This window comes from Nomascus leucogenys, chromosome 11 (assembly GCF_006542625.1).
Source record: "Nomascus leucogenys isolate Asia chromosome 11, Asia_NLE_v1, whole genome shotgun sequence".
NCBI lineage: Eukaryota > Metazoa > Chordata > Mammalia > Primates > Hylobatidae > Nomascus > Nomascus leucogenys.
The window spans coordinates 11,347,453-11,364,867 of record NC_044391.1 but is presented as its reverse complement, the minus strand read 5'-3'; the positions used below and the strand labels follow the sequence as shown (position 1 = coordinate 11,364,867).

General features: G+C 37.0%; 1 protein-coding gene across 1 annotated transcript in view; it reads left to right on the top strand.

Moving 5' to 3' along the window:
• The window catches only part of SEMA3C (semaphorin 3C), a 178,175-nt gene that overhangs the window by 124,594 nt on the left and 36,166 nt on the right, over positions 1 to 17,415 (top strand). The window contains exon 12 of the mRNA XM_003252189.3: positions 5,819 to 6,041. Coding sequence (XP_003252237.1) covers positions 5,819 to 6,041 — 223 coding nt within the window. The remainder of the gene's footprint in view (positions 1 to 5,818; positions 6,042 to 17,415) is intronic.

The following is a 17,415-nucleotide window of genomic DNA, read 5'->3' as shown; positions in this document are numbered from 1 at the left end:
TAAATCAAAAAATTGTCAGATGAGTGATCCTTAGAGAATAAAAGAGGCGGGGTAGAGGAGTGACCTCTGGAACTCCTCCTGGAAAAGCGTACCTCCCTGAAGATTCTGTCCCTCCACCCTTCAACCAGCAAAACACCATGAAGTCAGCTCTCTGACTCAGAGTGGCAGTGTCTGTCTCTTCCTTGCACTTCCAGGGTTTAATATTGTCTCATGTAGCCGAACGACCTGCGGCCAAGTAATCCAAAGTATTCTCTCTTCTCTAAGGTTAAGAATGTTGCTTCTGAAGTCCTCGCAATGAAGGATCAGCTGTGATTGTCCTACTTTATTTCCCCATACAGTAGTATGGTTGCCCAGTCAACCCCATAAATATATGGCTGTGTTCTTAAAGAAATGGAACTGGCAGAAATCTCATACCCTTGTTCTAATGTTCCCTGTAGGTGCTTCTTTTAAAGCACAGTTGGTAGCTCTGTTAGCAAACGACCCCACCAGCAAGCCCAAGTCAGTAGGAAGAAGCCTGCCAATTGTGTCATAATATTTTTCCATAAGTAATTCAAGTTTGTGGAAGAAACAAGACACTTTTGGTATGTTGCAAAGGGCAGCCAAAGAATAAAACTCTGTGGCCGAGCAAACATTACATTATTCTGCTGCAACGTGTATAAAGCTTCTGCAGGAGATTGTTTGTATATGTTGTATATCCTGTTAAAGCAGAACTTAATGAAAGTGTTCAACTTTAACATCTCTTTGTAAGTATAACAGAGTCATGTGCTTCCATCATCATGCTTTGGACAGGTCGGGTACATGCAAAGGATCACAGAAAATTGATGAGCCACATAGTCAGTAGTGGCAAGGATACGAGAAGTTCATTGCTGGCAGTTTTGTTGATTACATACGTCTTCTGGTTGTGCTTACATTAGAGTATTTCTATTTCTCTTAGATGTTTGGAAACATTCAGTTGGGAATGTTTCTAAGAAAATTGAATGCATAAGACATATAGACATGAAAAATTAATTACGTCGTCTCACATCATTATTAAAAACGTGAATAAAATTTTAAAAATAAATATTATTAAAGTTTAGAGGAGAGAGAGATTGTAGTAAAACAGCCTGATTTGAAAAGGGATTAAAAAAATGTGAGATTGAGCTTGCCCTAGGGTGATTGGATGTGGATAAATTGAGTAAGGAATGAAGGGGTTTTCAGATGAAGGGTACAGCATACACTACAAGACACAGATGGAAATGAATAAGTGATTTTTCAAAGCTCTGTGTGGGTTAATAGGACTGGAACAGTGGGCTTTTATATGTAGGGGAGGGCAAATATAAGGAAGATGAGGGTCAGCTAATACGTAAGTACAAGTCTTCAACTATGTAATTTTTTGGGCTTCAAACAAAGGGCTTGGATTACCAAGGTTGAAACATAAAATGAGTTTTTCTCAGTATACAAATTTCATAGACCAGTACTAGAAATAAGCATAGATCCTAGAGTGCCACCAAGACCCTTTATTTATCTATATACCACTTATCCCCCACGTGTTAGGTTAAGATCCCCTCGACCATGCTAGTCACTCTTTCTCTGCCAAGTTTTGCATTTATTTTCTGCCATCTGTCTTCAGCCTCACCTCCTACCTCTTTCCTTCACTTTGGGCTCCATGATCCAGCCATGCTCTAGGAATTACAGTTCTCTAAATACTCTAAATTTTGTTTTCTCATCTCTAAACCTCTTCACTGACCTTGGCAGCTGTAAGTTCTCTACTGTTATAAACTTGGTTTAAAAATATTGGCTCTTGAGTATGTAGGGAAATTGATTCTAAACCAAAATTGATTGTTTATCTTACGTTTGTTTCAAATTATTACTTTTTGTCATAATATTGTTATTTTGGTTTGAATATGTCTATCTTTCTTACTAGAATACCTGTGTCTAGAAGATAACAGTAATTTTTTATTATTATGTCCCCTACTGGGCACATCAAAGTGCTTTTTGGATAAAATATGTCCAAGTAATGGATACGTATATTAATATATAAGTATATTCTGAAAACTGACCCAATAGACATGAAGATGAAGGGAACATTTAGAAACTTCAGAAGGCAGCAGATATTTATGAATACCTGAGTATAGGAAAGAAGTTTGGTAAGGACAATTGCTGTTACTTTCCTAACATGGCATTCTTGCTGTTCCTAGCATTTCATATCACACTTTAGTAATCAGAGCACTTGAAATGTCTTTACTCATAAAAGGAGGGCTTATCACTGCTTGATAAACAAATAGCTAGAAGAACTGAGGAAAAACACTTAAAGGAGAAGTTTAACCAAAATTGCTTAATGACTGTTTGCAGAGTAAAATTAACGTTCCAAAGAATGAAACACTAGCCTAGTTAGTGGACAAATATTTTACGTTAGCACATAGATGTTATCTTGAAGTTTCGATAAACATGCTTTATTATATTGCAAGGTGAGAGAAAAGTTAATCACATCTGATTTATTCTTGGCAGTATGACATTGAGCAAACTCAGTACTGCAGATAGAGTCTACAAAGGGCAATCAATTTTTGTTTGTGTTACATTATTAGCACTCATTGTCTTATCAGCAGAGTTGATGCCATGAATCAACAGAATAATTATTATCAAAAAATTATTTGGTAAGTTTGAACATATACTAGGAGACACTTGTTTCTAGGTGATAAATTCATGGGAGTATTAAAAAAAGTCTTGTGGAGAATATTTTAATGAATGCAAAGTAACTTATTTGATTTGATTTGTTTAGATTACCTATTTAATAACTATGGTTTTGAGCAACCTTGACATAATTGTTAACCTGGACTTCATTTACCATTAAGTAAAAGCCAGAGACTAGGCACTGATCATTCAATAAGCTTATCTCACTTCAAACTGTACTAACTGGAAATTATGTAAATTGTTTAGTAGTATATGCTAACTTTGATTTTTCCAGAACTTAGAAACGAGAATGCTTGCAAATACTTAAGGAGACATTTCAGTTTAGTAAGCCATCATTAGTGGTGTTTTATGAAGTTCTGGAACTATTTAAATTACCCATGCATTGCTCTTTCCGTGTTTTCATGCAGTGAGCAATGTATTTCCCTTTTTCCACTTTGTGTGAAGATTGAGGCTAGAAAACACCCATAATTCTATATTTTGCAGAAGTATGGAACACGTTCATCAGCTTAGAACAACCTCAAATTAAATTTTTTGTCCTCATTTTGGTCTTCGTTGTGAGCAGTTTATAAACTTGTATTTAAATATAATACTTTTTAAAAAATAAAAACATATGAACTCCAGATGAAAGTCTAGTTAATGGAATAAAGAATGAGAGGTTTCGTTTTATTACTTGTCTCATTACTGCTACTCTTTTAAGTCATTTAATTGCTCCTTGTGCCTTTTTACAAAAAGGGAACTATATTTATCAGATCTGTAAAAAGTTCTAGTCTGGTAATGTTAACTGGTCAAAGTAAGTCTAAATACTGCACTCATGATGATGCAGCCTAAATGAGTGGGGTGGTATTAGTAATCTGCTGAGATCTAGCTGCACGTGGAGGCCTGCCTGACAACGTTGGCCCAAAGGCACTAATACTGTTGGACAGCTGTTGCAGGGATTTAACCTGGAGATTGTCATATTTTGTTTGGCCCCCCACATTGCTGTTCTTTTTTTACTGAGTCAACATTAAACACTTGGCAGATTTTACATAAAATTCCACATTCTATCTTCTGCTGAGGTCTGGAAGCATGAGGGTTTTATTCCTGCTTAGAAGCAGTCAGCTGGATAAGTGTTCATTGCCATCTTTGGGTAACACATAACTCCCCAGTTTGTCACAGTCCCCATTGCATCCTGCTATTTATGACCGATGCTGTGCCTATTGCTATGAAACAGGCAGCTTGCTTTGTTACTTTCCTTTTACCACATACCTCTCTAAAGAGGATAAATGAAGACCAACACAATAGTGCTGTGTGTTTCAAGAAAAAAATAGTGTTTTTGTTTCTGGAAGTAGAGATATCGACAGGAATTTAATATTGACAGGTATTTTATAACATTATTAATAGTAATAATGTTTGTATGTATTAAAATACTATACCCAATGGTTTTTCTCATATAACTTAACACTCAGATCCAATTAGTGAGTGAGTTTGAGTTCTGGCTTCAGCAGTTCCCAGCCTACCCTTAAGTTTGGCCTTAGGTGCCCTATGAATGGAATCTTCTCCTCAGAAGCCCTTGTCAGGTTCCCTTTCCAGAACTGCTGACGCTGTTCAGCAGTCCTTTCTCCAGATCTCATTCTTGTTTTCTGCCTGCCCCTTTGGACTTAATGTTCTGAAACTTTTCCCTCCTGGCCAGAATTGAGGCCCCTGTTTCATACAGACCCGGCACCAAAATTGCAGGCCAGATACAATGAATGATCTAATGCATTCATTCAACTACTCTTTGGTGATTATCTACTAACCAGCTCTGTTATAAGTTTGATGGGAAAACAATAACAAAATAGATCCGGTTACAGTCAGCACAAGCTTACACTCTAGAGGGAGAAACAGGCAATAAGGACGCAAGCAACTGATACATAATATACTGTTAGGTAAATAGGGCTGTGAAGAAAAATAGCAGGCCAAGGAGACAGAAAGTAGAGACGGAGAAGGGGAGCTCCTTTTATATGTCATCACTTGCAAGAAGCAACTTTTGAACTGAGAACTGAATGAGGTAACAGAAAAAGGCATGGGGTGTTCTGGAGAGGAGTATGCCGGACGGGGAACAGCAGGTGCCAAGATCCTGGAGGGGAAGTATGCTTGAGGCTCAGGAGCAGCAAGACCTACAGTAGGAGGGGCAGGCTCAGGCCAGATCATGCACAGGCTTGTACACCATTCTAAGCTGTTGGTATTTTATTCTAAGGATAATGAATGGGATCTTTGATAGAGAGGAATTACCAGATTTAATTTACCACATCCAATCTAAGCTATCTTCTTCTTCTCCTCTTCTTCTCTCCTCCACTTCTCCTCCTCCTCCTTTCCTCCTCCTCGTCTTCCTACTCCTTCTTTTTTTTCTTCTTCTTCCTTTTTTTATAGAGATGGGGTTTCACTCTGTTGCCCAGGCTAGAATGCAGTGGTTTCATCACAGTTCACAGCAGCCTCAAATTCCTGGGCTCAAGAGAGCCTCCTGCCTCAGTTTCCCAAGGAGTTGGGATCACAGGCATGCACAACCACACCTAGCTAATTTTTAACTTTTTTCCCAGAGATGGAATTTTGCTATGTTGCCCAGGCTGGTCTTGAACCCCTGGCTTCAACATCCTCTCCTCTCGGCCTCCCAAAGTGCTAGGATTACAGGCATGAGCCACCTAAGCCCCTAAGCTACAATTTCCAAGCTCTGTCTTTTGGGAGGGCAGATCAGATGAAATAAAACTTTTACATGTCAGAGTTTGACTGAATTTAATGATAATAATATAATTTATTTTGACAAGTAGCAGCATTAGATTGTGTCCACTAGTTTTTGTTTTCCTAACAAAATGGTGTCTGGGACAAAATAAGAAATAGAAAAGTGGTGAGTGAGAAGGGTGAAGAGTTATCTCATATACAAGATGGCATCAGCTCTTCTCTGAAAACAGAATAACATTCAAAGACTTAGCCTAATTCAAAATTAGTACACACTGTATTAATCATCTACAGATAGTAAAACATAATCATTGCTATTTCTTTTCACCTCCATAGGTAGCGGATATACTTAAAACAACTGGAGCTTCTAAGTGATTTCAAAAGTAGAGAGTTTTTGATCATTCCTAGAACAAGGCAACTATTTTATTAACTTGGTTCTTTAAAACTTTCTTTCTAGTGTCCAGGAGGAGCGTTTACACCCAACATGCGAACCACCAAGGAGTTCCCAGATGATGTTGTCACTTTCATTCGGAACCATCCTCTCATGTACAATTCCATCTACCCAATCCACAAAAGGCCTTTGATTGTTCGTATTGGTACTGACTACAAGTATACAAAGATAGCTGTGGATCGAGTGAACGCTGCTGATGGGAGATACCACGTCCTGTTTCTCGGAACAGGTAAATATTTGAGCCCAAGATATGCTTTAATGTGTAGTAAACGAATGTACGAAATATAGGTAGTAGGTAAGGGCCATGATATTGAAACTAGAAAAACTCCAGTAATTACTTCTGTCTAGTCCTTAGTGAGATATTTAATCTCTTTTTGCCTCAGTTTCTATATCTGTAAAATGAAGCTAATAAAGTAAATTATAGAGTTCTTGTGAGGAATATATATAGAGATATATACATTATATAATATATATATTATAAAATATATGTAGGTAGGGCTATGTGATTTTCTTGGCAATTTGTCATTACAAGATATTTGTATGATTTTTCTGCTGCACTTTCCATCCAAACTGGAAATGAACCAGCTTTGTGAAAAACTTCTACTTGTCTCAGTGGAAAAAGAAAAAAGCAATGATTAAGTACTAGAATTGCATCCAGATATAACCGAAGCTGGTTTAGCCCTTATTTAATAAGCCATGTAGGTAAGTGTTCCTTTCAACTGAAACAGACTCTGACTTCTTAATCAATACATGAAGCCATTTTCGAAGGATAATGATAATGACAGATAACATACTCAATGTAACATTTGGAAGTGAATGTGACTCAAATATAGACAGGTTTTTTGAAAATATTGATGGCACTCTTTTAATACATCTACAAATTCTATCAGTTTACTTTGATAGAAGTTGAATGAAAATGTACTTGTTTATAGACCCACATGATAACGGAATAACTAGCATTGTATGTTATAGAGCAGTGGTTCTCAAAGTGTGGTCCCTGGACCAGCAATATCAGTATTACTGAGAACTTGTTGGAAATACAAATTCTGAGGTGCTTCTTCCAAAATTCTAGGGATGAAACCCACTCATCTGTGTTTTCGCAAGCCCTCTAAGTAATTCTGATGCACACTAAAGTTAGGAACCACTACTCATGTCTTTCACACCCTGGCTTGTCAGTCGGGCAGTAATTTAAAATATATTTTCAAACATCCCTAACTACCTTATAGGAACTGATGAAATCTCTTCACTTACAATAACACTCTTTACAATAACGTCTTGTTGTAATCTTAGAAATACTTTATGTAATTAGGTAGTTTATTAGGAAAGAGACAACACATCTGTAAAAGTCATTATAAAATATAGCAGTGGTGGAATATGTGTTCTGGATTAAGGGATAAATTGCACTCGTACTTCAATCAGTTTAAGATATGGGTACTTTTTCTTGGCTAAATAAAATTTCCAAAGTGTGCTAAGATAAGGTTTTTATTTTATCCTTTTTTTATTCTTAAAAACCCCATATCTGAATGTTTTCATATAATTTCAGCTTTATGGTCTGAGACTGAGAATCTTCTAAAATGTGCTACTACATTTGTTATCCTTTTTGGCATCCTAGGTTGGCATCCTTTCCCACAGCTGGACATATCTGAGTTTTCACTAGTCCTCTCTTTGCTTGCCTGACATCTGAGGAATAATACTTCCTTCCCAGAATAACTGTTCCTCACTCTGCTCTCAATTTGTATCTCATCCTACCATCGCCAGGACTTTTGTTATCAATTATATTCTTACGCACTTGATTCTTCCATTTCATCCTTCACTGAATCCTCAACCTAGACTTGCCAGGTTATGAAACTACATATCCGTCTTCACCCACTGCCACCTCTGCTGTATTGCAGATTTTGTCAAGGTCTCGCATGGTCTCATGATAAAAATATAGGCTTTTAATCACTGAAATATCTCTCTCTCCTATTTGCATCAGTTGGCATTGGAGAATCTCACTTCACCTATTACTTCAGTCATGTGTCAGAGGATTCTCCTCTCTTCCTAGTGGTTCCCTCTTAGCTGCCTTCCTCCTGCCCATGAATGTGGGTGTTCCCTGAGGTTCAGTCTATGGTCCCCCCGCCTTTTTTTTTTTTTTTTTTTTTGCAAAACGGAGTCTTGCTCTATCACCCAGTCTGGAGTGCAGTGGTGCGATCTCAGCTCACTGCAACCTCTGCCTCCCGGGTTCAAGATATTCTCCTGCCTCAACCTCCCAAGTTGCTGGGATTACAAGCGCGTGCCACCATGCCCAGCTAATTTTTATATTTTTAATAGAAACGGGGTTTCACCATGTTGGCCAGGATGGTCTCCATCTCTTGACCTCGTGATCCACCCACCTTGGCCTCCCAAAGTGCTGGGATTACAGGCCTGAACCACCGCGCCTGGCCTTATGGTCCCCTTTTTTAAGATACTCCATGTCCATCTCATTCATTCACTTGGGTTTAATTATCCATTCTGTGCAAACAAATCCCAAATGTATATTGTTATTCCTTACCATTTCCTATGCTCAGTGTTTTCATGTACAGTTGACTGTTGGATAACACACATTGTATAACCCATTAACATTTCAAACATCATGCTTCAAACTCAGTTTATCCTCTTTGAAAACTCTCCACCCAGCAGTTAATCAAATCTCCCATATTTGTATTCGTTACTGCACATTTCTCTCAAAGTTCTATCTCTCTTTGCTATATAATTTCTCTCTAGGCATATCACAGTACCTGATAAGCTCAATAAATATTTGTCAAGATAAATTGAAAATCATAACTATGTCCATTGTTACTCATGTAATATAAATTCATAAATGTGACTGTAAAAGCTAATCTTCATTTGCATATAAGCTTTGTTCTCCTCCATGTAAGTGACTACAGCCAAGATTTGCTTTTAGCCTTAGCTCAGATCATTCAACTTAGAGTTTGTGTTAGAGAAACAATTTTCTTTTTCCTGAAGCTATGTGTTAATTTAGAATATTACCTCTCCACAATGTCTCATATTACCCTGAAAAGATGACTGTTTTCTCTTTTTTTCTTGTGAAGCCTGTCTTAAAGGTGGACTTTGATGCCACAGCCAAGTTGGTTGTTTGTTTGTTTTTTTCATGAAAATCTACATGAAATATGTGTATTTTCTCCATAAAAGATGTAGAGTTCATGGGTGGAATTTTAAGCTATTATAAACTGTTCAGCAGTATTTATTCATAGAAGACAGTAAGAAGCATACTTTTGCACAAATTCTTTGGCTTTTCTTACCACATAAGTTTCTGGCACCATTTCATAGAATTTTTATTTTGGTATTTAAACACTTGTGTCATTTTCAAAAACAATATTTAGGCATATGTTTCTAATTGTAGTGGAAGCTGCACTGATGATTGCTTACAAAGCCACAGGAGTCTCTTGAGGATCCCATCCTAATAGGAAAGTGTGTGCTGTGACAATGCTCCTGCCAACAGCATCTTACTGAAGAGATGGTAACGCGCTTAGCCACTGGACCTTATTGTCATAACAGGCTGCATTATAACTTTTAAACAATGATTTCAATTTACCTGAGTCTCTAACAACCAGTATATTGGAATAAAATATTTACTGCGGCTGGGCACAGTGGCTCACGCCTGTAATCCCAGCACTTTGGGAGGCCAAGGCCAGCAGATCACCTGAGGTCGGGAGTTCGAGACCAGCCTGACCAGCATGGAGAAACCCCATCTCTACTAAAAATACAAAATTATCCCAGCATGGTGGCGCATGCCTGTAATCCCAGCTACTCGGGAGGCTGAGGCTTAAACCCAAGAGGTGGAGGTTGTGGTGAGCAAAGATTGTGCCGTTGCACTCCAGCCTGGGCAACAAGACTGAAATTCTGTCTTAAAAAACAAAAACAAAACAAAACAAAAAAACAAAACTACTGCTCAAGTAGTTCTTGGTTTGCTGGCAAAATTTCTCCGTAAGAGAGTTCTCTCTTCCTGTTTGTTACTAAAAGGGGCAAAATAGCCTTTTTAGGGGATAATCACAGGTCATTGTCCCAGGATTTCCTAGCATTATATATCTAACTGTCTTGGGAAGGAGAGAACGTTTCTTGGGTGTTTCCAGGTCCCCTAGTGTCAGACAGCCCTTCAGCTGTTATAAACGAATGATGGTGCTCCAGTTATTGGCACAATGAAGCAAGTTTCTCTTTTGGCTTTTCTTCTGTATCATCATGGAAAATTCAGGGAAACTCAATGAAGATATTATTTGTCAAAGAAGATGACATAGGGGAAACTTATGTGACAGTTCATTGGAATGCAAATAGGATTTCATTTAATGATACTCACTTTGAATATTATGAATGATTTTGTAGCTTACAGAATCTGCATGGTAGTTGTGTGGGCTCCATGCCTGGTAACTGTTACAGTTAGCCCAATACCATTATCGTGTACAACTCTGGCTGAATTTGAGATACTGACCTTCTACTCCCATCAAACTGCATCAGATTATTTTTTTGTGTTGCCAGATATCAAGCAAAATTAATTATTAATTAATTTAAAAAGAAAAGGGAAAAATGGAGGGAGGAAGGGAAAGAGGAAGTAAGGAAGGAAAAGTGAGTGCTGTCCTCTCACCTTTTATTTCTTATGGTTTTCATTATTGGTATCTAGTCTATGGGTTGGCAAACTAATAATATAACCTATGGCCCAAATCTAGCCCACCGTATGTTCTGTATGGTACATACACTCATAATGTTTTGCATTTTTAAATGGTTGAAAAAGTAAAAAGCAGAATATCTCATGAGCAGTGTAGATTATATGATTTTTAGATTTCAGTGTCCATAGAGAATGTTTTATTAAAATATAGCCACACCCATTCATTTACATTTCATCTGTGGCTGCCTTTGTACTACAGTAGCAGAGTTCATTAGTTGCCACAGAGACGTTTTAGCCAGCCAAGCCAGAAATATATATATTTTGGCCTTTTACAGAAAAAGTTTGCTTGTCACTGTTTTGGTTGATAATTGGAAATTTTTTAAAAAATTAATACTTCTTCAAGAAGCTATTCTCTAATATGTAGATATAATACAGTAATTCATAATATTGTCCAAAATTAATATTAATATTCTTTTATCTTGAGTAAAAAAATGCTGCTACTTTGTTAAAATTTAAGCTGGAAACTACATTTACTTATTTTCCCACCCATTCCTGATACTACTGTCTATAAAAAAAAAATCACAGGTTGAAAAAATGTATTTTAAAATCAGCACTTTGTTTTATTCTGTAGTATTAGGGCTGTAGGTGTTTTTATGTTCTTTCTCTCTCTCTTTTTTTTTTTTTTTTTAAATCTTGAGGAAGGGCTATAAAACAGCAGGCAAAGGTTCTCATAGGATTAACATTTCTATTTTAACTTTGCCACCTACTGCTTACATCCAGGTTGTTTGTTCAAAGCAGACTGTGTTACACAGTCAAGAGATTTTTGCCGGTTTTCCTTTTGCTTCTGGAGTTATGAAAATATTTAAGTGTCTGGGTCAGGTTCAGAGACATTCTATAAAATTTATATTTTTAGCACTATACATGAATCAGAATGACATGCGGTTTTTATGAAAGAGTGAGAGTATTCTTATGAATGGGTGTTAGAGGTTTAGGATGATTTAATGCTATTATGATTTTTTAATGTAGGATCAATACATGTGGTGTTCTGCTAACATTCTTATATAGTGTATACTGTTTCATGCTTCTTATTAGCTTCCGTTTAACTGGAGGAGTACTAAGTTGGAACATTGGTTCCAGGAAGTCCTCTGAAAGTGTGCAGTTTTGAAGTGTGTGTCACATATGTGAATAAAGCTTTAAAATGTTTGCCTTGTAGCATTAGAGGATAACTGCCTTCATAGTAACTAACCAGTTCTGGCAGTTGCATCTCTTGGAATGGCACACTTAATGAACTGCAGAGCCAGGAATTTTGATTTTTAAAGAACTCCTTAAAGTACCCCATGTAAAATTTGATAGCTGGAGCAATGCATGTGAGTTCAGAAACGATGACTGTCAGCTGGAAGTTGTGTGTGAACATCAGTCTGAGGATGTCTAGACATCTCCTTTCCTTTGGCATAAGGAAAATACCCTTTGTAAGTTACTGATTTTTAATAACATCGTGGGTTGCTGCTTTCCAAAGCAGAATGTGGAAACTTCTGAGAGTTTACCATAGATTCTATAGGGATTTTCACAGCAGGAAATACTAATGGAACAGAGTGGAACGATGGCTGAATTGATGGGAGATAGATGATAAGTCACGGTGTCATGACTACTTGATCATGTAGAAGAGTAGCCAAGGGGTATGTGAAGAGAGAGGGAAAGAAAGGAGCATAGCCCCGAGTGAATGCTAATCTAGAGGCAAATGTTATCATTTACATTTTACTTTAAAAAGAGAACTTATTAAAAATAAAAATATGGCTCATTGCTGAAAAAATTTGTTTCAAAAAGCAGCATTATTTTTCTTTAAGCTACTCTTCAGAGACCTGTTATTTTAAGGACAGTGTAAAATCTCATGTAATGATTGTATAAAGAATATAGACATATAATGTGTTATATATATGTTAGTATATATGATAATTGGTTCTAGTCTGCTCAAATTACCCATTTACTATTTAGTATTCTGGCTTAGGCAAATAAATATATATTTACAGATTTCTAAAATATTTTATTACTATTATAATGATGCTAATTAAATTTATCTGCAGTGCTTGTCTTTTTCCAGGAATGCTAAATAAATTATCTCATCCAACCCTTATAAATATCATATGAATAATTGTAAGAATGTAGGTGCTATGGAGGGCAGGGATATGGGTTTGATTGATTTATTGCTGTATCCTTGGTACCTAGACTAGTGCATCACTCAGAGTAGCCACTCAATAGATATTATTTGAATGAATAAGTTGCATTTATTATTTGTCATTGTTTTCGGGCAGAATCACAGATAAGATCATAGAGATAGCAGTTAATATATAATACAACCAGAATATAAATCCATGCTGTCTTGAGTTCATATATTGAGCATTTATTCTCTTCACATTTTTACCTCATTTACCATAACTACTTTACATTTTTTCCGTAAATGAAGTTCATTTCATTTATAGTTTCTCATTTTACTGTGAATTAAATGTTTCATCCACATATATCATGATGATATCCCTGATGTGTTGACATTCAACATTAGCGTTGGCATTGCTTTGTTTGAGTGATAGCACTCATTTTTACCCATCCGTATGTTACTACCAAGTCTTATATGTGAACAAGATTCATCTTACAAGGTGACAGAGAAGACTTGGACGAACTGCACCTTGGAACAGACTGAATTTTTGTGTGTGAATTAACTTATGTGCTTGAATTTAACCTGTGAATTTGATATGTTTATGTCAGTTACATTATGCCTAGGAAGAAAGGAAATAAAAATTGGAGGCGGGAGGGGAAGATGTGGAAAGGGAGTAGAACTTTACCTTCATTTTTGATGTATCACTAAATTTTTGCCCATTTAAAATTTGTTTTAAAATGGGACTCATATCTATATTCAAAATGCCTTGCACGCTCACCAAAACACCCATCAAACTCTTTGGCATGTTTTTTTTTACTTAATTAAAATGGATTCTGCATACATTTGGAGAGTTTGGAATATCATGCAAGGGCCTAGTGGCTCTCAGCAGGAGGATAGAAGGCAATGATTCACTTTGCACCACTGGCTCATTTACTACTGAATCCCTGATGTTTCTCTAGATGACTTGAAAACAATTACAGTCAGACCTCATCCCTGGGTGTTGCCCCTATTTAACCCTGTAGTGATAGGAATGTAAGAAAAGTTTTCTAGCCTGAAGACATTAAATGATGCAGTCTATTGTCTGTGTGTCAAGAATAAACAGCCACACTAAGTTTTTGTTCTTGATGTGCTGCCAAATTTCCCTGAGGCAGACTTGGCAGGCTTTGTCCCGAGGAGAAGAATTCACAGCCTGCTGCTCAGCCAGGCCAGGCCTTCCCTATGTGAGTATCCATAGGAAGGCTATAGCTGCCAGTTGTGGTGGCGGTTTTTGCAGAAAGCTGGCTTTTAAAATTTTTTATTGAACTTGGGAAAGTTCAAATTCTAGAAAATAGAAGGAAATGTTTCATTATAGAATGCGAAATATAGTTTAAGTTGGAATGAAAAGATCTGAAAACGGAGTTTCTGAGGAAGTCTGTGGTATTAGAGTCGTATGTGTTACAATCAGTTGCATTCTTATTCTTCTCTTCCACTAATGGGGTGGGCAGAATAATGCCTCTGTCTCAAAAGATCTCTATGTCCTAATCTCTGGAACTGGGGATATGTTATCTTACTTGTGAAAAGGAACTTGCAGATACGTTTAATGTTACAGACTTTGAGATGGGGAGATTTTCCTGAATTGCTTGGGTGTGCCCAGTCTAATCACATGAGTTCCTAAAAAGCAGAGCTTTCCTGGCCATTGTTAGAGATGTGATAGTGGAAGAAGTGTCAGAGAAATGTGACTTAGCTGGCTTTGGAGATGGAGGAATGAGACCATATGCCAAGGAAAGCAGGTGGTCTCTAGAAGCTGGAAAATGCAAGGATGTATATTCATTCTCCCTAAAGCATCCAGAAAGGAACCCTCTCAAAATCTTTTTTCAGTGCAGTGAGACCTGTGATGCAGTTCTAGTTTACAGAACTCTTAAGATAATAAATTTGTGTTGTTTATTGAGACAGGGTCTTGCTTTGTGGCCCAGGCCAGAGTGCAGTGGTGTGATCTCAGCTCACTGCAATCTCTGCACCCTGGGCTCAGGTGATCCTCCCATCTCAACCTCCCAAGTATCTGGTACTACAGGCGCACACCACCGCGCCTGGCTAATTTTTCTATTTTTAGTAGAGATGGGGTTTCTCCACGTTGCCCAGGCTGATCTTGAACTCCTGGGCTCAAGCCATCTGCCCACCTCAGCCTCCCAGAGTGCTAGGATTATAGGCATGAGCCACTGCACCTGGCCTTTAATGTGTCCTTTTAAGACACTAAATTGGTAATAATTTGTTCATGACAGCAATAGAAACTTAATACAACTAGCTTTTGAGTTATAGCTTAATCTATGCTTCTTTTAATAATGTTTAAAACAAAGATCAATCAATTCTGATGTTTAAAACTCTGGAAATGTCCTTACTGATTTATGCAAAAAGATAACATGTTATGTTCTAGAGCTCTTTCTCAACCAGTATAGAATAACATAGTAATATATCACAAAGATGTCATTTATTCAGTCATTAGAATTTATTGAGCTTATTGCACTCCAGGACTTACGATATATAAAGAAAAATGGCAACATCACTTTCCTTTAAGAATCTCTTGACCCAATGGAATTGGGTCAATTTAATGCAATTCAATGAATATTTTACAATTTACTTTACAATTTACAATTTATTTACAATTTTTTTACAATTTACAATTTATTTTACAATTTACAATTACAATTTAATTACAATTTACATGTACAATTTACAATTACAATTTACAATTACAATTTAATGCAATTCAATGAATATTTATTTCGCATGGGAGTGGCTGCCTGATACACATTTGAGATAGTTTTCTATTGGTATATAACAAATTGCCACAAAATTTGTGGCTTAAGACTACATACATTTATTATCTTACAGCTCCCAAGGATGATTGCTTAGTTAGCCTCTCTGATCAGGGTCTCACAAGGTTGTAACCAAATTTTGCCAGGCTGCATTGTTTTTTAAAGTTCAAGGTCCTCATCCAAACCCACCTGGTTTTTGGTAAAATTCAGTTCCTTGCTTTTGCAGAAGTAAGGTCCTTAGCTCCTGGAGGCCACCCACAGGTTTTTGCACATAGATCTCCTCATTGACTCTTTAAAATGTGGTTGTTTGCTTCTTCAAGGCTAGTAGAGTCTCTCACTTCAATCTGCTGAGATGGGGTCTCATATAATCATAATCTTGGTATTGACATACCATCACTTTTATATTTTTCTGTTGCTTAAAAGCAAGCCACGTGTTCCACCTGCACTCAAGAGGAGGAGTTATACAAGAGCATGACTCATTAAGGGTCACCTAAGAGTGTGTCAGCCATGACCCATGCACAGTTTTAGGTAGATCATTTTCACGATGATGTAGAGGATACATTAAAGACAGGGAAAAGAAAAAATAAGACTTTTTTTCTGTTATAAGTAAGAAATGAGGAGAGCCTGTAAATTAAGACAGGGGTTAGAAATGACATTATCCGATCTAAAAGGTATTTGGGAGAAAGAAAGGACCTGATGATAAAAATTGATTTGTGGCTTGACTCATAGATTTATGACTTGGCAAATGGTGGAAAGAAATACCGTTGACTGATCAAGGTAGGAGAGAATCAGCAATCAGATTTGGAGAGTAACGAGTTCCTTTTTTTTAAATAAATGGCACACTTATCTCCTCTTTTGACGTACTATGCATGAGAGTCTAAACTGATCACTTAAAATACATTATTTCATTAAAACCACACAGCAACCCAATGAGAATCATTATCCCCATTTTACAGTGGTGTAAACTGAGGCTTTGAGGCATTAAATGCTTGCTTAGGATGGCAAAGCTAGTAGGAACAGTAATTAAATTCAAGCTCAGTTCCGTCTCACATCAAGTTGAAGATCTGGTGGACTATTCAGACAGATAAGTCAAAGAAGGTGTTATAGAGAGCACTGTGCTGGAGCTGGACATCTGGGAGTCATTAGCAATGTGGGTGATTGCTGAATCCACGAAAATGCTTAAGGTCACTCTAGGAGACTATGCAGATAAGGAATTTAACTCTTGGAGCTCATTTAAGGGGTGGGAAGATAAAGAATATTTACCGAGAAAATGGAGAGTGATCATGCAAGTAACAGGAGAATAAAAGAATGTGATATTGTGGTGGCCTTGAGAACAAACACTAAAAGGAAGGAAGATGCGGTGGTCAAGATCATCAGACGTGGCACAGTTATAGCTGAGTGCCCTGGTAGTAGGTTATTTTCCTCATCCTATCTTCTTACACACTAGTAACATTTGCCAGGAGAATAACCATTCCAGATGGAAAGACCTGAGACATGAACAGAAAGAAGTAGGAAGAGGTTAACAATGCAAGTAAATGGGTTGTTTGATGACCACATTCTGAGAGGAAAGATGCTTTCCTTACCCAGCCACCTAGAAGTGTAGATAGATACTCAAGGCCAGTTTATGTATGTGGTTTAAACTTTGAAAACTAACACAGAAGAACCTATCTTATGATAAAAAGTGGTGCAAGAAAACAGGTTGAGTGACCATACAATTCATGAATCCCAGGTGAGTAATTCTTCTCCCCAAACAATAAAGGATTAAATAGAGAAGGTTAGCCCCGAATTTACATCTTTGGAAATGTAATTGTTGCATCCTTTGTAGGATCAGTAAAAACTTACATAATAAACCTGCATTATTGAAGGTGTATCAGTTTATCTGAAATTAAAATATACATAGAAACAATTCTTAATGTAATGAAACGGGAATGCTAAAATGTGATATGTAATTTTTAGTAATTTACAAAGTCCTAAAATATTAATTTTAGTGATTGCTGAGGCCCTATGTGAATATTCTTTA